Source organism: Pelodiscus sinensis, chromosome 5, assembly GCF_052426305.1.
Source record: "Pelodiscus sinensis isolate ZL-2025 chromosome 5, ASM5242630v1, whole genome shotgun sequence".
NCBI lineage: Eukaryota > Metazoa > Chordata > Testudines > Trionychidae > Pelodiscus > Pelodiscus sinensis.
This window is the reverse complement of record NC_143056.1, coordinates 27,622,933-27,646,222: the sequence shown is the minus strand read 5'-3', so window position 1 is coordinate 27,646,222 and position 23,290 is coordinate 27,622,933. Positions and strand designations below refer to the sequence as shown.

General features: G+C 47.3%; 1 protein-coding gene across 1 annotated transcript in view; it reads left to right on the top strand.

Moving 5' to 3' along the window:
• The first annotated feature begins 13,921 nt into the window (after positions 1–13,921).
• The window catches only part of C5H14orf132 (chromosome 5 C14orf132 homolog), a 56,144-nt gene continuing 46,775 nt past the window's right edge, over positions 13,922–23,290 (top strand). The window contains exon 1 of the mRNA XM_075926629.2: positions 13,922–14,435. Within this exon, the coding sequence (XP_075782744.1) occupies positions 14,409–14,435 (27 nt within the window). The 5' untranslated portion in view covers positions 13,922–14,408. The remainder of the gene's footprint in view (positions 14,436–23,290) is intronic.

The window sequence follows — 23,290 nt, the reverse complement described above, 5'->3', positions numbered from 1 at the left end:
GGGTCAGACCAAAGGTCCATCTAGCCCAGTAGCCTGTCTGCCGACAGCGGCCAACCCTAGGGACCCTGGAGGGGATGGACCGAAGACAGTGACCAAGCCATTTGTCTCGTGCCATCCCTCTCCAGCCTTCCACAAACTTTGGGCAGGGACACCACTCCTACCCCCTGGCTAATACCACACCATGGACCCAACCTCCATGACTTGATCTCACTTCCCTTTAAACTCTGTTCTAGTTGTAGCCTTCACAGCCTCCTGCAGCAAGGAGTTCCACAGGTTGACTCTTTGTGAAGACGAACTTTCTGTTATTAGTTTGAAGCCTGCTACCCATTCATTTCATTTGGTGTCCTCTAGTCCTTCTATTATGGGAACTAATGAAGAACTTTTCTTTATGCACCCTCTCCACACCACTCATGCTTTTATAGACCTCTATCATATCCCCCCTCAGTCTCCTCGTTTTTAAACTGAGAAGTCCCAGTCTCTTTAGCCTCTCTTCATATGGGACCTGTTCCAAAGCCCTGATCAGTGTAGTTGCCCTCCCCTCTCCCATCCTCTCTCTTTCTCTCTCCCACCCCCTTTTCCCAGTCTCCCTGAGTTTTATTCAATAAAGAGAGTTTCAATTTTTGAACACACGTCCTGTATTTTGTACATCAGGAAGGGGGGCTAGAGAGGGGTAAGTGGAAGGAGGTGAGGGAAGAATGGGGTAAGAGCCCCGGATGGGGAGGACTGGGGTGGCTCTGTGGGCTCCTCGGGGTGGAAGCTCTCCTGCAGCCCCCCAATTGACACCCTTCCCAGATGGCAGCCTGTGGCAAGTGCACCTGGGCTGATGGCCGAGTGCTGTGATGTGCCGAGTGCGGGTACTCAGAGCACTCCAAGACAGGACTGCTTGCTGTCCCTCATCGAGTTAGACAAGCGAGCGGGGAACCCCTGAGAACTGTCTGTCCGGGGTGGGGGTCGGGTCCCTTTAAGCACAGCCCTCGGCTAGCCTGAGGCAGCAGCTCCACACTCTAAGTCCTAATCTGATGCCCTGCCGGCACTGCTTCCGGCCATCCTTAACCTCGGTTCAGGGTCCACTCAATGTGGGGGGACCATCGACGGGACGCACATCCCCATCCGTGCCCCGGAACACCAGGCGTCCTGGTACGTCAACAGAAAGGGGTACTTCTCCGTGATCCTGCAGGCCATGTGTGACCACCGGGGACAGTTCACGGACATTAATGTGGGCTGGTCCGGCAAAGCACACGACGCCCGGGTGTACCGCAACTCCTCCGTGTGCCAGCGGCTGCAAGCCGGGACCTTCTTCCCCGACCGCCACCTCAGGGTCGGGGACGTGGACATGCCCATGTGCCTGGTGGGGGATGCCGCCTACCCACTGCAGCCCTGGCTCATGAAGCCCTACACGGGGCACCTCAATCTCTCCCGCCAGGCCTTCAATGCCAGGCTGACCAGGGCCCGCATCGTGGTCTACACAGCCCTTAATTCGAACTAGCTAGTTCGAACTAGGCTTAATCCTCGTAAAATGAGGTTTACCTAGTTCGAACTAAGCGCTCTGTTAGTTCGAATTAAGTTCGAACTAACGGAGCGCTAGTGTAGCGCCTAGGAAAGTTAGTTCGAACTAACGTCCGTTAGTTCGAACTAACTTTCTAGTGTAGACATACCCATGGATAGAAAAGCTGCTAACTCCTGCACTGCATTTTCTCCTCTCTCCAGTCTAGACGCAGCCCATGAGTATAAGGGAATCATGGGTGGGACAGACGGGCCAGGGTGGCCAACCATTGAAAGGATGTTGATTTTCATGTTCTAAGTAATAATTCTCAATGCAGCATTAAGTTGTACATCCTGAGATTTGGTAAGTGAACTGCCCATCCAGACGGGTGCACAATATTTAGCAATCAAGTATACCAGTAGTCACTGTTCAAAGCAGGGCCATCCTTACAGAACATGGGGCTCTATGCAACTGAGAGGTCCCCCTGTGCCATTTCTCCTGGGAGTCTTGTGCAGTTTCTGCCCGGGGCAATGGGCCTTGGGGTTCCCCCTCATCCCCACATGGCTTCTGCCAGGGGCCCAGGGCTCAAGACTTCCCCTTCCCCTCTATCAGAGACAATATACTCAGTCTCCAGGCAGAGTTCTACACATCACTTTTTGCCAGGGACTCGGGCTTCCCTCTGCCCTCCCAACACTGCTTTCCTCACTCCCGCCCTGTGCAGTTTCTCCCAGGGCTTGAGGCCAGAGTGGTGCCGAGAAGAGGAAAGCTAGTAAATGCCTGAGCCCCTCCTATGTAAGATGCTGTAGGAATGAAGGTTAAGAGATAACTTGTAGTTTAATAAGTCCCTCCTCAGGGAGAAGATTTCTGAAGTAGAGCAGTCTTTAATCTAGCAAACAAAGCCATAACAAGATCTAATAGCCAGAAAGTAAAGTCAGACAAACTCAGACTGGAAATAAGGCATGCATTTCTAACAGCAAGGGTAATTATCCATTAGAACAAGTTCTTAATGATACGGCACATTCTCTGTCACTTGAAATCTTTAAATCAAGATTGGATGCCTTCTCTATAAGATACATACTCTAGCTCAATCATAAATCCTGGGCTCAATTTAGGAATTATTAGGTGAAATGTTATGATCTATGTTGTGAAGGAGGTCAGTATAGATTATCAAAGTGGTACCTACAGGCTTTACAATGTGTTAATCTATAAATGTAAAGTTTTACTGTAACCTACACACCTTCTGGGTATGGTGTGCTGTCCCACTTTGTGGCACTGAGACCACTTATAGAGAGAATAATGTGCCTGCTCTACAAGCTTAGCTTTTAGCTCAGGAGCTAGAGGCTCATTCACTAAACTCCGGAGATCAGAGGTTCAATTCTGCCAGAAGATGACTGCGGCCTGCCAGCATTACATTCTCAAACATAATTCTCCTTACCGATTAAGTGTTCAGTTCCCCGAATGGCACCAAAAATGATAAAATGAAAGCTTTTCTAAGTGAATTATCCTTTGGTAAATCAGTTCAATCAGGCTCTGTATTAAAAATTCAGAATTCCTGGCCAGCTTAAATTATGATGTATTGTAACAACAGGAATCTATCTGAGACAATATACTCAAGTCTCCAGGAAGAGTTCCACACATCACTTTGAGTGATTGCTCCTGAAGAGAACTAATTGCCAACTGCAGCTGTGAATGAACTAGGCTGGGTTCAGTGAAAAGAAAGTGAGTTAAAACTAAGGTTCAGAAGAAATCTATGATTCTCCTTGTTTCCAACATGGAGAAATATTATCTATGTAAATGTAAATTTTGAGATCAAAGGGAGCCAGAAGTGGGAATGCTACTGCTCTGCTTTGGGAGGTAAAATGGAACACACAGTAAATATGACTGTACAGTTATAAGCACACTTAAAAGACTTTTCAGTGTCAAGACTCAATTGTCAAGTTTTGTTAAGTCTGCTTTGTGAAGCAAAAACAGAGCTTATGCATGCATTCAGTGTAACAAAGGATTTCCTACTATGCCTCAGGAAATCTGACAAACCAAACTGTTCTCTAGGGGTATGTCTACACTAGAAAGTTAGTTCGAACTAACGGACGTTAGTTCGAACTAACTTTCCTATGCGCTACACTAGCGCTCCGTTAGTTCGAACTTAATTCGAACTAACGGAGCGCTTAGTTCGAACTAGGTAAACCTCATTTTACGAGGACTAACGCCTAGTTCGAACTAGCTAGTTCGAACTAAGGGCTGTGTAGCCCTTTAGTTCGAACTAGTGGGAGGCTAGCCCTCCCCAGGTTTCCCTGGTGGCCACTCTGGCCAACACCAGGGAAACTCTATGCCCCCCTCCCGGCCCCGGACCCCTTAAAGGGGCACGGGCTGGCTACGGTGCCCGTGCCAGGTGCAAGCCTGCCAGCACCCAGCTAGCAGACCCTGCACCTGGCACGGCACAGAGCCACCCACCCGATGCCCCCCAGCCCACCCCCTCTTGCCGGGACCAGGCTGGCGGCTCCCAGGAGCTTGCCCTGGACCGCAAGAGGCGGGCACCTTCCTGGGCTAGTGCGGACATCGTGGACCTCGTCCACGATCTCCGCACTAGGCACAGGAAAGTGGCCGTCTAGGGCAGGAGAGCTGCCAGCCTGGCCACCCAGGACCAGGTGTGCATGAAAATCAAGGGGGTCCACTGAGACCCCCGACACTGAGCCCTGAGCTTACAATGGCCGTACTGGGTCAGACCAAAGGTCCATCTAGCCCAGTAGCCTGTCTGCCAACAGCGGCCAACCCTAGGGACCCTGGAGGGGATGGACCGAAGACAATGACCAAGCCATTTGTCTCGTGCCATCCCTCTCCAGCCTTCCACAAACTTTGGGCAGGGATACCACTCCTACCCTCTGGCTAATAGGACTCCATGGACCCAACCTCCATCACTTTATCTCACTTCCCTTTCAACTCTGTTCTAGTTCTAGCCTTCACAGCCTCCTGCAGCAAGGAGTTCCACAGGTTAACTATTTGCTTTGTCAAGAACAACAACTTTCTCTTACTAGTTTCAAGCCTGCTACCCATTCCTTTCCTTTGGTGTCCTCTAGTCCTTCTTTATGGGAACTCAGGAAGAACTTTTCTGAATGCACCCTCTCCACCCAACCCCTGCTTTTAGAGACCTCTATCCTGTCCCCCCTCCGTCTCCTCTTTTCTAAGCTGAACAGTCCCAGTCTCTGTAGCCTCTCTTCATCTGGGACCTGTTCCCAACCCCTGATCATGTTAGTTGCCCTCCCCTCTCCCAGCCTTTCTCTTCCCCTCTCCCACCTCCTTTTCCCAGTCTCCCCCAGTTTTGTTCAATAAAGACAGAGTCAATGTTGGAAGAAACGTTATCTTTATTTTGTACATCAATAAGAAGGGGGGCTAGGGAAGGGTAAGTGGAAGGAGGTGAGGGAGGAATGGGGTACGAGCCCCCGATGGGGAGGACTGGGCTGGCTCTGCGGGCTTCTGGGGGTGGAAGCTCTCCTGCAGCCCCCCAATTACTCCCTCTCCCCAGATGGCAGCCTGCGGCAAGTGCAGCCGGGCTGATGGCCGAGTGGTGTGATGTGCCCAGTGTGGGCACTCAGGGCACTCCAAGCCAGAACTTCTTTGCAAGCGGGGCACCCCTTAGAACTGTGTGTCCGGGGTGGGGGTCGGGACCCTTTAAGCGCAGCCCTCGGCTAGCCTGAGACAGCATCTCCATGCTCTAAGTCCTCCTTTTATGCCCTGCCAGCACTGCTTCCGGCCATCCTTAAGCCCTGTTCAGAGTCCACTCAATGTGGACTTGCTAGTTCGAACTAGCAAAACGCTAGTTCGAACTAGTTTTTAGTTCTAGATGCGTTAGTTCGAACTAGCTTAGTTCGAATTAACTAATTCGAACTAAGTTAGTTCGAACTAGCGCTGTAGTGTAGACATACCCTAATTGACTTATGTTCCACCGCACTGAAAAATGTGGTCTTGTTAATAAACAGCTCAAAAGCAAATTAATAAGCGTGTTAGGCTATCGTAGCTTTTTTTAGAAATACATTAATGGTACACAACTGCATTTGCATGTTAAGCTGGGTATTTTATGCTGTATTTGTCAAAGGCATGCACTAATAAATCATAACTCTCTTTAAATTTATCAGTCTACTTTCTGAGACCCTGTGACATATGGTTGGCATGCTAGCTACTGGATCTCTGCTCACACTATCCATTATCATTAATAGAAGACAGAAGTAGCCCATGGTAGAAATTAAAGAGTTTGAAAGATACAATAGAATTGTTTAGATGCAAAATTTAGTTTTGTGTAAGGGAAAAAAATGAGGTGTTTATAAATTCTCTTGTAATAAATTATTGGAATGAAAGCAGTTCATTTTCATGGCATAGTGTTTGCAATTCAAACATTACTTCACTGTGCTGTTGCAAGGAAGAGAAGTTGACAATGAATAGAAGTGAAAATTTACTCTAGTCTATTTCCATTGCATAAACTGAGTGAAATGTAAAAGTAAGAAAACAGCATAAATTGTAAAAAGAAAATTATCTGTCAATTTTTTTTACTTAAATCATCTAAGGCCTTGAAAGTTGAAGACATTTTGGTTTTTAAAATGTGGAGATTAATACTTGCTTTTAGAACAAAACCAATACATTTACCTCTTTCAAGAAAGAATGATGGTAACTGCCCTGGTGGTAAATAAGGAAGGTGAAGGTTACAAATTTCTTTTGGGCAGTTTTTTCCTGGGCTACACAAGCAAATTCTGCCCAGGTATTATTCTCATAAAACATAATTTGCCTAAACTGTGTTGGCAGGGAAAGGGGCCTGGACAGACAAAGTTCTAGCTCTAGTTAAGCCATTCAGCAAGTAATTTGCACTGGTAACCACTGACTTTACTGCTGCTTCTAGCTAGATCCCATACTGGTGTACATCTTGCACCTGCAATAATAAATTACTTTATTATTCTTCTACAGTCTGCCAATACAGTCAAGCTTCTAGAGTGCTTAGCAAATAAAAAAATGTCATTTATTTGCTGTATAACTGATGAATGGACACCAGCAATGACATATTAATACTGGTACTCCATTCCAATGGAAACAGATGCTATGGGACAATCCCTCCCTCCCCCACACCTTTCCTTCTCAGCTTATAGAAGTACATGTAGAAAATCAAATATAAGCAAAGTTCTGCGCCCAAACTATGGAAGTGAAGAAGAAATGAAACTAAGCATTTGGGGTTCAGAGTAGGAATAGATTGGAACTGAGTTTCTGTTTTCTGAGCTAAGCACAGCAATGTTAAAAATTGTTTATATTAAATAGTTCTACTAAATTAAAACTCTAGTGTCACATGCAAGAGTTTAAATCAGAAGTTGTGCTGCAAGGCATATGCACCATGGAAGTGAATATTTTGAACCTTGAACATTTTCAACCAGCTGTATTCTCCCTGATCTTAGTTTACATAGGTTTGTCTCGGAATTCTGGACTTGGACCTATTTTGTGTGAAGCAAGTAAAAAATAAATAAGAGTGTATCAGCAAGGCTTGATGCTAGAGCCAAGTCGCAAACTTGGCTCTAATATGATAGTCATATACCACTTGGTGGTGAGTAATCAAAAAAAAAATCCTTTAGACTTTGATGAGCAGATTGAATGACTGCCTTTTAACCACTTAAACATCATATTATTTTGCAATAAACTTGCAGAAAATTCACTGCACCTTTCTAAAATCAAAACTGTACAGAAAAGCCATAGGTTAAGCTATATTCCTTCCTTACTTCAGATTTCTGACCGTCTTTCACAGGATTAATGCAGACTGTCAATGCCAGAGCCATGCCCCTGCAAAGCTCTGAGTACACAAATCAAATAACATCTTCCTTTAGGTCACAATTCTGAAAAAAACTTAAGCATGTACCTAATCTTATGCACTGTGAGTAACCAGTTGACTTCAATGAGATTGCTGATAGTGCATAAAGCTAAGTAAGTATGTAAGTAATTGCAGAATCAGGGCCTTTGCTATTTTATTTTCCTACTGAAGTGATACTGCTATAAGCTTTTTACTGTGGAGGCAGCCAAATAACCTTATTGCAGTCCTTACCCTGCAAGGATGGCAATACATGCATGCAAAGTTCATTTAGACAATTAATTATTGCAACTGCTTTGAAATTACCTTATGACTTCTGATGTAGGTGTCAACAACCTTTTAAACCTTTTAAGACTTTGGAGGAGTTCCCAAAGAAAGACCATTCCATTATTCACAGAATCTCATTTAACATCTTACAAGGAGGGAGCCTCATTAAGATTCTGTCATGGGGTTTGTTTGTTTTCCAATTAATGGCACTTTTGTCACGTAGGAGAATTTTTGGCAGAGACACAAACAAAAAGCATTCAAGTAACTGAGAATTGGTTTATAAATACATCATCTTTCCATAGCCACTCTCTCTAAAACTGAACATAATTATATTGAAAAAATATCTATTGATTGGAGAGAGGAAAAACACAGTTTAAAATCCCAATTGCTGGGATCATTGTAAAGCTGGTTCCCTAGATCCTGCTACCATTAGTATGCTCTTACTTTATTATCTGTATCATGGTATCATCTATAAACCATGATCAGGGCCCCAGGGCATTAGACTGTGTACACATATGAAGCAGTAAAAACCCAGCTCCGGCCCTAAATAGCTTAGAATCTTGAAGATGTTGCAAGATGGATGAAACAAACAGATGTGCACAGGGTTAAGATGAGGTGACAGCAATGCAAATAAGTATGGCTGTCAAGCAATTAAATACATTAATTGTGATTAATCACACTCTTTAGCAATAGTAGAAGGCCATTTATACACATATTTTGAATGTTTTTCACATTTTCAAATATATTTATTTCAATTACAACACAGAATGCAATGTTCCATGCTTACTTTATATGTTTATTATAAATATTTGGACTGTAAAAATAAACTTTTATTTTTCAGTTCACTTAATGTAAGTACTGTAGTGCAATCTGTTTATTATGAAAGTTAAATTTACAATGTAAATTTTGTACAAATTATGTACAAAAATGCATTCATAAACAAAACAATGTAAAACTTCAGATGAGTGATAGGGAATCTACAGCCCATGGGCGGGATTCGGCGCAGAGACTCTACCTGGCTGGCGGGAGGAAGCAACATTGGATGCTACTATTGTCCCTCCCCAAAAATGGCATGGTGCCTTGCAGGCTGCATCCTGTCACTCCCATTGGCTTGAAATCATGATAAACAGGAGCAATGAGGTGACATACCTGTAAGTGTAGAGTGGTGTGGAGCCACCTCTGCCCCCGGGGAGCTGTGCCAGAAAGGCACCTCAGTCCCCTACCCCCTCTGGAAGCCTACTCCCAACCCCTTCTCACATCCCTTCTCTTACTCAGCCCCTGCATTCCCACTCAGCCCCTTTCCTTATCCCATTCCCGCCCAGACCCTGCACCCCCAGCCCACTCTTGCACCCTACCTCCCACCTAGACCCTGCACCCTCACCTCCAGCCCACTCCCCTGCAGCCCTCTCCTGCACACTGAAACTCTCAGAATAAATTTTATGTGCACTGAGGCATGTGCGGTTGTGCACCACCAGTAGAAACACATGCTGTGGGCACTGTGGGTGCTCTGCTAATCAGCTGGACAACATGAGAATCTCTCATAGGTGGCTACACAAGTGCTCAACTTACAGGGAACACTGTACCACCACCTTAACTGGGTTACACCTTGCAAAATTAATTATACAGCAGACAGAAACAATTAAAGAACCTGACAGAGATCACACAGACAAACAATAGAGAGGTGGAGAGCACAATGACAGAACAATAAAGAAATGAGGATTTCATAACCCCAACTATTGGTAAGTAGTTTTCTGTCAGACACAATGCTGTCAAACTAAGTTTTCTTTAGGCATCTTAACGTCTGTTTCTTTAGCTAGTGATATTGGGTGCCACTACGACAGGGCCCCCTTCTTGACAGCCTGATATTACACCATTTTAATGTACGTTAGATGGAATGTGAGGAGAGGAGGTGACTTTCTGCTTCTCAGCTAATGTCTGCTGCCCTTTCAATCTGGCTGCATATGAAGGCGGTGGGCTTTAATTATGCCTCATCATATGGCTACAGAAAAAGGCCTTATCCTTACACTTACATCATTGCCTCTCCTGTCCCTGCTCCCCCCTCCTGGCTTCCATCTGAAATGTCTTCCTTAACCCCGCTAGTCCCCACTCTCAATATCCCTTGACAAGCTCCTCTCCCCGATGTGCCTCCTATGTTTCCACTCCCTGCTTACTTACCCAGTTTTTTCAGTCCCACTTCTCTCCCTGCATCCCAGCTCCTTGTCAGTTCTCCCTTTCCTTGTCCCCTTCTCCTTCTCAAGACAGTCCCAGTCTCTTCCCTCCTTCCAGCTCCTCAATCCGATCTGCATAATTCAAAATGACCTTAGCAAGTTAGAGAAATGGTCAGAGGTAAACAGGATGAGGTTTAATAAAGAGAAATGCAAAGTGCTCCACTTAGGAAGGAACAATCAGTTCCATACATACAAGATGGAAAGCGACTGTCTAGGAAGGAGCATGGCGGAAAGGGATCTAGGGGTCATAGTGGACCACAAGTTGAATATGAGTCAACAGTGTGATGCTGTTGCAAAAAAAGCAAATATGATTCTAGGTTGTATCAACAGGTGTGTTGTAAGCAAAACTCGTGAAGTCATTCTGCCACTCTATTCTGCACTAGTTAGGCCTCAGCTGGAGTACTGTGTCCAGTTCTGGGCGCCACATTTCAAGAAAGATGTGGAGAAATTGGAAAGGGTACAGAGAAGAGCGACAAGAATGATTAAAGGTCTAGAGAACATGACCTATGAAGCCAGGCTTCATGAACTGGGCTTGTTTAGTTTGGAAAAAAGAAGATTAAGGGGGGACATGATAGCGGTTTTCAAATATCTAAAAGGGTGTCACAAGGAGGAAGGAGAAAATTTGTTCCTCTTGGTTTCTGAGGACAGGACAAGGAGTAATGGGCTTAAAGTGCAGCAGGGGAGGTTTAGATTGGACATTAGGAAAAAATTCCTAACTGTCAGGGTGGTCAAATATTGGAATAAATTGCCAAGGGAGGTGGTGGAATCTCCCTCTCTGGAGATATTTAAGAACAGGTTAGATAGACATCTGTCAGGGATGGTGTAGACGGAGCTTGATCCTGCCTTGAGGGCGGGGGGCTGGACTCGATGACCTCTCGAGGTCCCTTCCAGTCCTATTATTCTATGATTCTATGATTCTATGATTCTAAGTCTGGTCCATACAACATGAGCAGTGAGGATGGAATCTTCTGATATTTTAGTTGTTAAACTCTAGGAAGTCTCTATTGAGCATGTGCAAATTGTGATTTTTTAAAAAGGTTTCTCTCTGAACCAAAGTTAAGTGGATTTTTAAGGACATGAAAATAATTCCTGACACTAAACTGTCCACATGTCCAATTTTAAGTCCCTGCTCCAAGCAAGGGGGTATTAGAGCATTTTCAGAGGCAAGCTCTCAATTTTTTTACATGGGCACAACATGTGCCTCCTTCTTAGAGACAGCTGGACCATCTGGGCTGAAATTTTCCACAAATATTTCAGCCTGAAGCAGGACTCCGCATAGACATTTTTAGTCCAAATAAGTTTGGCAAAGTTATAAGCAACTGAAAATAGGGTCTTGTGATGGGAAGTGTCAGGCAATCTTATGGTCTTTCAAACCTGCCTCTAAGTATATTAGCACCTCAAAGGCTTTCAGAGGAGAAGGAAGCTTGCAGCTTGAGAGCTATCATTACCCTACAGTACAACACAGGGGAGTGATAGGTAATTTCTAATCGGTAGCTTTCAGGTGGTTATTTTTTCTGGATAGGGAAAGAGAACAATGCTACTTTAAGCAAAGCTGAGGTCTTGGTCTCCCACAAGCTAGGGGGGCCTACCCTTCCCTTCAGGCCTAAGGGCTAGGCATTGCATGTACTAATAGTCTTCTGGGATTGGAGTCTTTTTTACAGGGATCCCTTTAGAGCAGGAGTGGGGAACCTCACGCCTGGGGGCCATATGAACCCTCCCAGCTGCCTGGATCTGGACCCCGAAGCTCAGGGCCCCACTCAGAATCTACTAAGCTGGGCCTAGGCTCTGGTATGTGAGGGGAATGTAGGAAGTGTCGTTCTGCTTCTCAGGGTGTGTCTACATTACACTGTTATTTCAAGACTAGCCAATTAGCCCGTCATAAGACGGGATTTTCAGGTCTCTCCTCCACGTCAGTCTTCTCTCTTGAGCCTCCGGTCTCCTCCTCCCCCTCGCCCTCCTCTTCCTGCCTCTCTCTCTGTCTCTCTCTTTCTCTTCTGCCTCTCACTCGGGGGACCGCGGCGCCTAAATGGCCGTTTGGGCTACGCACTCCCTGTGCTGCATGGGGGGTGCGGAGCCCAAACGGTCGTTTGCACCATGTGCTCCCACGAGGCGGCCCGGCTGAGCAGCACAGAAGTCAGCCGAGCGCCACGGCAGGAGGCGAAGGGGGGCGGGGCGGTGACGTTCACGGCCAGAGGGCGGGGCCTGGAGCCACTGTCATGCCACACGTCACCGCCCCGCCCCTCTTCGCCTCCCGCTGTGGCACTCCGCTGACTTCTGCACCGCTCAGCCAGGCCGCTGTGGGGGAGCAAGCGGCTGTTTGGGCCCCACACTCCCCATGCAGCACGGGACAACCAGAGGGAACAGCCAGCATTTCAGGCAACAGTGCCGCCCACAGGGAACAGCCAGCATTTTGGCGTTACAGACTCACAGACAATGGGCTACTATATATATGATATAGCCCATCGTAAGATGGGATTTTCAGGTTTCTCCTCCACGTCGGTCTTCTCTCCTGAGCCTCTGGTCTCTCTCGCTCTCTCTCCTCCTCCTCCTCCTCCTCCTGCCTCCCTCCCCCCTCTCAGCTCTCCTCCGCCTCCTACCGCTCTCTCTGTCTCTCTCTTTCTCTTCTCCTCCCCCTCCTGCCTCTCACTCGGGGATCGCGGAGCCCAAACAGACGTTTGGGCTCCGCACCCTCCGTGCTGCATGGGGAGCATGCAGCCCAAACGGTCACTTGTGCCACTTGCTCCCACGCAGTGGCCTGGCTGAGTGGTGCTTAAGTCAGCCGAGCGCCACAGTGGGAGGCGAAGGGGGGCGGGGCAGTGATGTTCATGGCCAGGGGGCGGGGCCTGGAGCCGCTGTCACGCCGCACGTCACTTCTGTGCTGCTCAGCTGGGCCGCAGTGGGGGAGCAAGCGGAGCAAGCGGCCATTTGGGCCCCGCACTCCCCATGCAGCACGGGCCGCCCAGAGGGAACAGCCAGCATTTCATCAACAGCGCCGCCCAGAGGGAACAGCCAGCATTTCAGCAACAGCATCACCCAGAGGGAACAGCCAGCATTTCAGGCAACAGCACCTCCCAGAGGGAACAGCCAGCATTTCAGCAACAGCATCGCCCAGAGGGAACAGCCAGCATTTCAGGCAACAGCACCGCCCAGAGGGAACAGCCAGCATTTCAGGCAACAGCATCACCCAGAGGGAACAGCCAGCATTTCAGGCAACAGCACCGCCCAGAGGGAACAGCCAGCAGTTCAGGCAACAGCACCTCCCAGAGGGAACAGCCAGCATTTCAGCAACAGCATCGCCCAGAGGGAACAGCCAGCATTTCAGGCAACAGCACCGCCCAGAGGGAACAGCCAGCATTTCAGCAACAGCGCTCCACAGAGGGAACAGCCAGCATTTCGGTGTTACAGACTCAGACACTGGGCTACTATATATACGTAAGTGTCATGATAAGTGGTGTTATTTCAAAATAACAATGCGAGCGTCTACACAGCCGCTCCATTATTTTGAAATAATTTGGAAATAACGGAGGGCTTATTCCAATATCTGTAAACCTCATTTTACAAGGAATAATGCCTATTCCACAATAGCTCTTTAGAAATAAAGCGTGTGTAGACACTCCAGTGCTTCTCTTTTGAAGTAGCCCCTCACCAGGGCCATTCTAAGTTATTCCTCCCCAGTGCCTCCTGGGGCTCTAAATCGAAATAGCACATCTACATTAAGGAAGCCTGCCTCCGATAAATTTTGAAGCTTCCCTGCAGCCTAGACATGCTATTTCGAAATACGCTATTTTGGAATAACTATTCCGGAATAGTGTATTTCGAAGTAGCCGTGCAGTGTAGGCGAACCCTCAGTTGGGGGCCATGTCAGTGAGGTTTTGGTTTGGTTGGTTTTTTTTAATGTTTTTATGAGTTTTTGATTTTTGTTGTTTTGCTTTTCACTTGTGTTTGCGTCCTCCCTTCCCCCCTCCCCCCACACTGATTTTTCTGTGGCTCTGCGACCCGACCCCAAAAGGTTTTCCCGCTCCTGCTTTAGAGGGCAGTACAGTACCTCCCTCCCCGGGTCTGAAGACTTGCTTTGCCGAGCCTGGCAGGAGGGTGAAGCCAGTGGCCATGCCCTGGGGGTCCTGCGGGAACAGGGAGGGCGCAATGCCAGCCCTAGGGGGCCGTGGATCGGAGAAGAGAAGGCCCGCAGAGCAGGCGCGGCGTGGAGCTAATCACAGTGACAGGCTCGGCAGCAGAGCGAGCTTGTCCCCTGGGCAGGCGAGCGAGGGAGAGCCCGGGCAGGGCTGCGGGGCTTTGCCCGAGCAGCGGGCGGGGAGCGGGGGATCACATGACAGCACAGGCTGGATCGGCCGAGGTTGTGCGGGGAGCTGCCGCCGCCTGAGCCGCTGCCCGCGCAGACCATGAGAGGAGGCTGCGGGGAGCCGGGCTGCTACCGGGGCGCCGCGATCGCACTGAGCTGGAACTGCTAACGCGCCCGCGGCAGCTGCTGGGGGAGGATCCGCTCCCTCCTCCTCCTCCTCCGCAGCGCCCCCGGGACCGGCCGACCCCGGGCAGCAGCGACAGCCTCTCCAGCAGCAGCACCACCAGCAGCAGCACCATGGACCTCTCCTTCATGGCTGCACAGGTAAGGGGCCAGTCCCGCCATAGGCACCCGATGTCAGTGCTCGGTAGCCTCTCCCTTCCCCTCCCACTCCCTCCAGCGGCTGCTCGCCCTTAGCCTCCAGTCTAGAGAGCCCGACAGGGGCGCGGGGTGCGACAGAAAGAGGCTTTCTCCCCTCTGCTTGTGCCTGAGGCTCCGGGCTGGCCCCGTGCACGCCAGGGGCTGCTGCATTGTCACAGAGCGAGGGAGACTGGATAAGAGCGGATGCCTTGTGATAACTGATCTCCCCCCACTCCCTGCCCAGCAGGGAGGGTCTTTTCCAGCTAGTGACTCGGAAGCTCTGCTTAGAACTGAAAGAGAGGCCAGCGCTGACCCAAACAGCTGGCAGTAGAGTTCTGAGTACAGTCATGCTCACTTCTCTGCTCTATTTTAAAGGGCACTTGATACTATGGATCATTTACATTGTCATTATTTGGCTAAGGGAAGAAAGGATTCTCCTGGTGTTCCTTGGGGAAAGGAAAGCAGCAAGGTTCAGTGCGGACAGCCTTTCACATACATAAAAAGTTGTTTTTGACTTGATCACAGATACTATTAGTCACAGTCAGTTTCATAACAATCATTAATAATACCTAATCCAGTTGTTTTATTTTCCTAAAACCTTCCAGGAAATCGGTAGGCACCACCTTGTTAATAAGAGCTCCTGTGCACATATCAGCATACAGCACTTGATTTGAACAGCTGTTTACATTGAAGGGAGATGCACTTCTGAAAATGGAGCTGCTGTTCTCTATCCATAGTTTCACAATTGCCTCTTTACTGCTGGATTTATATTCATGTAGGGGCACAACAGCAACATTGGAAGCAAAAATCTTATTGTTTACTTGCCTGTTGGTACTCAGCTGGCTGCCAGACCATTCATTTTGATTATGTTGCACTTCAAGTTTATGCCAGATGATTTGATGTTAAATTGGATTATGTTGTATTAAAGGAGGAGCAGGCATGAAATATTTCCAGTGCTAAGTCTGCTACATGCCTCCAAGGCCGAAATATGGTTGTACAAAATCAATGGTCATCTCCTCATCCCTGTTTTGTATTATATTTATTTTGTTTTCAAATTTGAGTGAGAACAGCATTTTGCCCCTCAGAGCCAGAGATTATTTTATCTCCTGAAATATTAATGGGAATACAGCATACAATCTGTTCTCTCTTTAAGTTTGTGTTTGTGCATGTCTTTGTGCTTACATACATTATTTTCTGCTTCTGAAAACTGTTTCTGTATATGTCCCGTGCAAATGAATAACAAGCTATCAACTAAGTTCTGTGGGGTAGCCTTATAAATGTACAATGAAAGAAACATTCATTCTTGCAAGAGCAATTCAGTGGCTCCAGATATCTGCAAGGCCAAGAAATCTCTGTGATCTGGGTGGGTCTCTGATGTGTTTTGGTTTGGTTTTAAGAGCAAAGCTGTATCTAAGATAGGCTATGGAAACACACAGGTGTTTATGCCAACAGGACAGCTTCACTAATCTGTACTTTTGGGTTAATTTAAGATGTTTTAGTGTCTTTGCAATTTTTTGTTTGTTTGTCTTGATTTTTAAAGAGAGATGGATATGATCTGCAAAATTTGGATCTAGAACTTTGCCAAAGGATTCAGCCCATCTCTGTTTAGAAATATACTAACGGCCACATTCTGATCTCACTTTATTTATCAGTGTAATAGCCTGGGCACTGGCTTCAACTGCATTTGATTAGTGTACCAGAGCAAAATATAGTCCCAACTGCACTGTATTTCATAAATGGGACAGTACTGTTCTCTTGTATGCAGTCCTCACAGCCTACTTTTTGTTGGTGTGGGTATAGGGCTATGTCTTCCTAAAGGAGGGCTGACCTCATTGCCCAAAAGTTAAGTAGTCCCTCGTATTTAGTGGTAATATCCATAAGAATATTCTTTAAGCAATGTCATACCGGGGAAAAAAAATCAGTGGTTTATATAATCTGCTCTTGTTTTTCCATCAGGGTCCCATGCTGAATTATTCAAAGAAAATTGTCCTACATACTAGGGATGTAAGTGACTAGCTGAGTAGTCGACTACCCAATAAGTCTAGGCTTATCAGGAAGTCAAGTCACTACTCAACTAGTCACTTCCCCCCTCCCTTGCTGCCTCTGTATCAGAGGCAGCAAATGGGGAGAGAAGGAGCTGGTGCTGGAAGGGAGACAACTTTGGTTCCCCCAGGACTGTCTCTGGGAGGGGGGGGGTGGGGACACAGAGGTGTAGCGGGGGACCTGGCGTGAGCGCCTCTTACTACATTTAAAAGGGAGACGCACAGCGGTCCTGGAGCCAGTGTGAGCCGGGACTGCTCAGTCCTGGCTCATGCCATCCCCAGGAGCTAACCCCTCTGCAGCTCTGCAGTTTACATGTAGTAGGAGCCGGGCTGCCTGCATGCCCAGCTCTTACTACATTTAAACTGCAGAGCTGCAGTGGGGTTAGCTGAAATTCTACTTGATTAGCTAATTAGATGCTACTTAACATTCTTAATCGATGTCAAATGTACCTGATATAGTTATTTAGTTTTAGTTTTCTATGGTCCCTATTACCATAACCTCTGGTTGCCTCAATATTGCTGATGCGTTAATCTCTACAGCATCACTGTGAGGCAGAGAATTAGTATCATCTCCATTTTACAGATGGGCAACCAGAGCAGCAGCAGCAGAAGTGATTGTCACAAAGAAGGTCTGTGGCATAACCTGAAATAAAGCCAACATCTCTGGAGCCCAAAAGCTGTGCCTTAAGACCACTTGCATTCCCTTTGTAGCACTATACTTGCTATTTACTGTTATTATTCCAAAAATCCTGTTTTTTGCATCTTCAGTATATTCACAAAAGTGAAGAGCCATGGCCATATTTTTTCCACTAACATACCCTACTAATAAATGTAATAGGTATAAGATGTAAAATCTTCCTAATGCACTATATTATGCAGTAGGAGTGTGTGGGTCATTTTCTTCTTGATCCTCCAACTTTAGGGCTTGAAATATGAAGAAGAATAGTCTCTATAATGCCCTACCTGATGAAGTATCAGAATCTATTCTTTGTATGAATGTGTGACTATTTTTAAAGTCAGTTATTTGTGGAGTTAATATCCTGCTGCAGTGAGTGCTAAAAAGAGAATCAGATCATCCCTTCACAGACTTGAGTATATACAACTCTCCCCGCTGTTGTAATGAAAAGAGGGTGAAGGTCTGTTGCCTCCAGAATGCTATTTACCTACATCTCTGCCTGGATCCTCTGAAGGGAGAGTTGCTAGCGTAGGGTCCTCTCAGGGATGGGGTAAAGATTGGGCAGACGAGGGGAGGATTCAGTGGACCGAGACAGGGACAAATGCTCTTGTGTCCTGGTGGACCGTAGGAGGAAAAGATTAAACAACTTGAAGCTGTATTATCATTTCCACATGCCCCTCACCAGCTCTGTGGTCCTGGGAACTGCCATGGCAGGAGTCCCATGGAGTGCAGCTCCACAGCAATGCTTCCAGGGGCCAGCACCAGTGTGTAGAGGCAGAAGGGCTCTATGGACCTTCTGTGCTTTTCCCAGGAGCCAAATGAATTCCAAGGGATGTGCCCATTGAGGGAAATGGAAAAACTCAGTGAGGAGATCCTTGTACAGATTTCCTTCCATAAAACCCTGTCACATAGGAGGGGATGATATGGAGTATTATGTGCATATTATGTAAATCCTCTGAAGGGAGAGTTGCTAGTGTAGGGTCCTCTCGGGGATGGAGTAAAGATTGGGCAGACGAGGGGAGGATTGAGTGGACCGAGACAGGGACAAATGCTATGCTTAGGCTGCTATGCTTAGTAGAAATGCCCATCCAGCTGTCACTAGACCTTTACCTCAGCACCTCTTACTCTGTCTTCTTTCTGAAAAAACAATCCTAATTCATCATCTTTCTCCCCAAGTGGATTTTCATACAGATAGACATGCATCTCTAGGTTTTGTTCCCCTTCTTTTTCTAGCCTCCTTTTCCTGCTGTTGTTTTAATTCAAAGCCAAGATTCGGTCTGTTTGACAGAATGGCATTATCCTAGGGTGCCAGTGCTTAGTGCTGTTGTCACAAAGCGTACTGTATTTACGCAACTCCTCATCTTTTAAACAACCCCTTGGCTTTCAATCTGTTTGGTGTGGCTGGCGCCATCTGTGTCCAGAGCATGTGTGGTATCAAGGGGCACTAAATTGGCCCTGTTTGACAACAAAAGGGAAGAGTTGGTGATTAAGGGAGAGAATGTGTGAGGACAGGAGGAAATCCAATAAGACTGTGTTTGCTATTTTACTGCATAAAGGCTCCATATTGCAAAACTCAGAGATGCTTGCTACTTATAGCATGTTGACCATACAATTAATTTGTACTAAGAGTGTAAAACTGCAGTATTTTAAATATGAGAGCCCCTTATAGCTTAACCTTTAATTAAATTTTAAAAAGTTTAAACAAATCTTCTGTAAACTTTTTTTTCCAGCGTGCAGAAGAACAGGGGATTAGAGGTTGTCCATTAATTATATAACACAGAGAGTGGGTGGATGCTTAATTTTCATGTCTGGTTCATTGTTACAAGGGTGAAAAGAAATTCTTGAACAATCACCAGAAAGGTGTTATGCAATTTACGGAGAGACCCCTTACTAAATGAAAATAAAGTATAACTCTGAATGATGTTTTTGTCTTTTTCTTTTGTTCCATCTGCCTTTGTTTTGCTTTCCCATGGACTCGGGTTCCATCATGGGATCAGGAGCCCATGTGCCTCGTCAAAAAAGACATTGCAGTTTGGCCCAGCCCCACTTCTTTGTCAGTAGGGGGTATGTCTACACGACCCCGCTAATTCGAACTAGCGGGGTAATGTAGGCATACCGCACTTGCAAATGAAGCCCGGGATTTGAATTTCCCGGGCTTCATTTGCATAAGCGGGGAGCTGCCATTTTTAAAACCCCGCTGGTTCGAACCCCGTGCAGCGCGGCTACACGGGGCGCGAACTAGGTAGTTCGAACTAGGATTCCTATTCCGAACTACTGGTACACCTCATGGAACCGGTAGTTCGGAATAGGAATCCTAGTTCGAACTAGCTAGTTCGAGCCCCGTGTAGCCGCGCTGCACGGGGTTCGAACCAGCGGGGTTTTAAAAATGGCGGCTCCCCGCTTATGCAAATGAAGCCCGGGAAATTCAAATCCCGGGCTTCATTTGCAAGTGCGGTATGCCTACATTACCCTCCTAGTTCGAACTAGGAGGGTAGTGTAGACATACCGTATTTTCCGGCGTATAACACGACCTTTTACACTAAAAAACATCCCCCAAAAATGGGGGGGTCGTGTTATACGCCGCGCATACATACCTGATCCCTGACACGGTGCTTGGGGCTGGCCCCAGGCACGTGGCGCCCGGTGAGTGCCGGCGGGAGGGGGAGGGGGTGAGCGGGAGCACCGGCCCCAGGCGCGTGGCGCTTGGCGCAGGGAGCGCCGGCCCCGGGCGCGCGGCGCTTGCCTGGGGAGCGCCGCGCGCCCGGGGCCGGGGCTCCCCCCGCCAAGCGCCGCGCGTCCGGGGCCGGCGCTCCCCCTTGGCGGGGGAAGCGCCAGCAAGCGCCGGCCCCGGGCGCAGGGTGCTTGGCGGGGGAAGCGCCAGCCCCGGGCGCGCGGCGGGGGAAGCGCCGGCCCCGGGCGCAGGGTGCTTGGCGGGGGAAGCGCCGGCCCCGGGCGCAGGGTGCTTGGCGGGGGGAGCGCCGGCCCCGGGCGCGCGGCGCTTGGTGGGGGGAGCGCCCGGGCGCGCGGCGTTTGGCGCAGGGAGCGCCGGCCCCGGCACGCAGCCCTTGGAGGGGGCACCGGCCCTATGCACGTGACTATGCCCCCCCCCCCGTGCCTGGCGGGAGAACGGCCACGCCCCCTGGCGCCCGGCAGGGGGATAGCCACGTTCTATAAGTGGGTGGGAGGATTGCATGGCCTAAAGGACAAGGTGTGTGACTTTGGATCAAAAGATTGAGGGTTTGAGTCTATTTGCAGTTGTATTTACCTATCTTTGTCTGTGCTTCTGGATCCTGCTGTCCTTGGTCTGGAAAGGTTCTCTATAACAATATGGCTTTTCTGTAACCCTGTTGGAAGCCCTGTAACTATTCAGTAGATCTAAAGCAGTGGTCTCCAACCTTCTGTAAGTGGGTGGGTAGAAAAGACCCCATCATGGCTCCAACAAGAAGAAGGAAATTTGAAGCCAGTTTTAAGCTGAAAGTTGTAAAGTTTGCCAAGGAACATAATAACTGTGCTGCTGCAAGGCAATATGGAGTAACAGAAAAGATGGTCCGAGACTGGAAAGCAAATGAAGATGCATTAAAGAGTATGCCAAGTAGTAAGTGTGCATTAAGAAGAAGCACCCCACATTGGTCAGAACTTGAAAAGCACGTAGCAGACATGGTGCATGAGCATCGTCAAAATGGTTATGTAGTGACACGAAACAAAATACGTATGTTTGCACTTCAGTGGGGCAAATCTAACCCAGATCACAGCAAAGGATTTAAGGCCACTGTATCCTGGTGTACTAGGTTCATGGAAAGGCATAATCTGGTACTGAGGCAAAAGACCAAAATTGCACAAAAATTACCTGCAGATCTCGATGGAAAAGTAAGTCTTTTCCATCGATATGTAATACAACAGCGCAAGAAACATGGCTATGCGTTAAGTCAGATCGGAAATATGGATGAAACTCCTATGAATTTTGATATGGTTGGAAATAAAACTGTTAATCCAAAAGGTGCAAAAACAGTGTTAATTAAAACAACAGGACATGAGAAGTCCAGTTTTACAGTGGTACTAGCATGTACAGCTGATGGCGCCAAACTAAGACCAATGATTATTTTTAAAAGAAAAACAATGCCGAAAATCAAGTTCCCTGTTGGAGTTTTTGTGCATGTGAATGAAAAAGGCTGGATGGATGAAGAAGGGGTAAAGCTATGGCTTGATAATGTATGGAGTAGGCGACCAGGTGGACTTCGTCAAGAACGTAGCCTACTGGTGTGGGATATGTTCAGGGCTCATTTAACTACCAGCACAAAGAAAAGGCTGGCAAGAATAAACACAGATGCGGCAGTTATTCCTGCAGGATTGACATCATTGGTACAGCCACTGGATGTGTGCCTAAACAAGTCATTTAAAGATCGCATTCGAGAACAGTGGAATGAGTGGATGGTTAGTGGCGAAAAGTCATTCACAAAAGGAGGAAACATGCGTGCGCCACAATTGGATGTTTTGTGTAATTTTGTCATAAAAGCCTGGAATGATATTGGTGCAGAAACAGTAATCAAGTCTTTCAAGAAGTGTGGCATATCAAATTCTTTGGATGGTATGGAGGACGACTTCTTGTGGCAAGATGAAGGGGAAGCCAAAGCTGAAGCCACACCATCCGATTCGGAATTAGATCCATATGATGACTGTCTTACAAATGTACCACAAGATGTCATTGATGAACTTATGATGTCAGAGGATGAACATGATGAGGATTTTGAAGGATTTTAAGTACCTGCAAGTCAAAACCATTTTAATTAAAATGATTTAAATCAAATCTGATGTTATTAAATGGTGTTGCCTCAGAAGGGGGGGTAGTCTTATACGGTGAGTATAGGCCAAAACCTATGTTTTAACTGGAAAATTAGGGGGTCGTCTTATACACCCAGTCGTCTTATACACCGGAAAATACGGTACCCTAGGTGTGATGGATGGGAGGAGTGCTGCCCTTTTATAAACATCCCAGTATTCAATAACTAAACAGTTAAACCCAGGAAGTGTTGGCAGTGAGCCAGGAGAACCAATGGAAAGAAAGTGTTGAGATTTGAATTGATGGGGGGAATTCAAGCTAGGAGCTGGCGGGGGGCAGATTAATTGAACCAGGCCCAGAAAAGGAATACTTATGCCTAAAAATGGCCTAAATCTTTTCAGTACAGATATGTGAGTAGATAGGGAATATTTTTTAGTTAGATGTGATCAGGTTATTTTCTTTGTTTTGTTTGGTTAAACTCCTCTGTACTAAGGCTGTGTATGCCCATGCCCAAACACTGTAACTGAACTTGAATCTCAGGAAAGACATTCTCTATGTTTTAATCTGTTTTTTCCCCCTCAGTTGTTCTATAACACCTAGCAACCAAGTATGTTTTTACCAAGTATAACTTTTTGTTCTATTAATAAAATCACCTTTTATTAATCACCTTTTATTCATCAAAATACTGTGTCCCAGGGGCGGATATAGGGCAGGGCGAGCAGGACGGCTGCCCCACACCCCACGCTGCAATAGGCCCCAGGCCGAGCCGCCGTGTGGGGCCCAAACGGCTGCTTGCGCCGCTTGCTCCACGAGGTGGCCCGGCTGAGCGGCGCAGAACTCAGCCGAGCGCCACGGCGGGAGATGAAGGCTGTGACAGAGTCTCCAGGTCCCGCCCCCTGGCCATGTATGTCACTGCCCCGCCCCCTTTTGCCTCCTGCCGTGGAACTCGGCTGAGTTCTGCGCCGCTTAGCCAGGCCGCCGCGCAGGAGCAAGCGGTGCAAATGGCCATTTGGGCTCCGTGAGTGAGAGGCAGGAGGGGGAGGAGAAGAAAAAGAGAGTGAGGCAGGAGGGGGAGGAGACAAATACAAATGAAAATTTTTAATTATTAATGCAGAATTTTGTTTAAGAATGACTTACAATATACTTAAAATAAAAATAATCCAACTAAATTAGGTTTCTATCAAATTTACCCAATTCACATTTAATATGAAAATAGCCTTCAATTTGCGCATTTGACGCCTTTTTTCTGTTTTTTCTTGAAAGAGGGGCCCCACGAAATTGTGCTTCCCGGGGCCCCACAAAACTCTCATCCACCCCTGCTGTA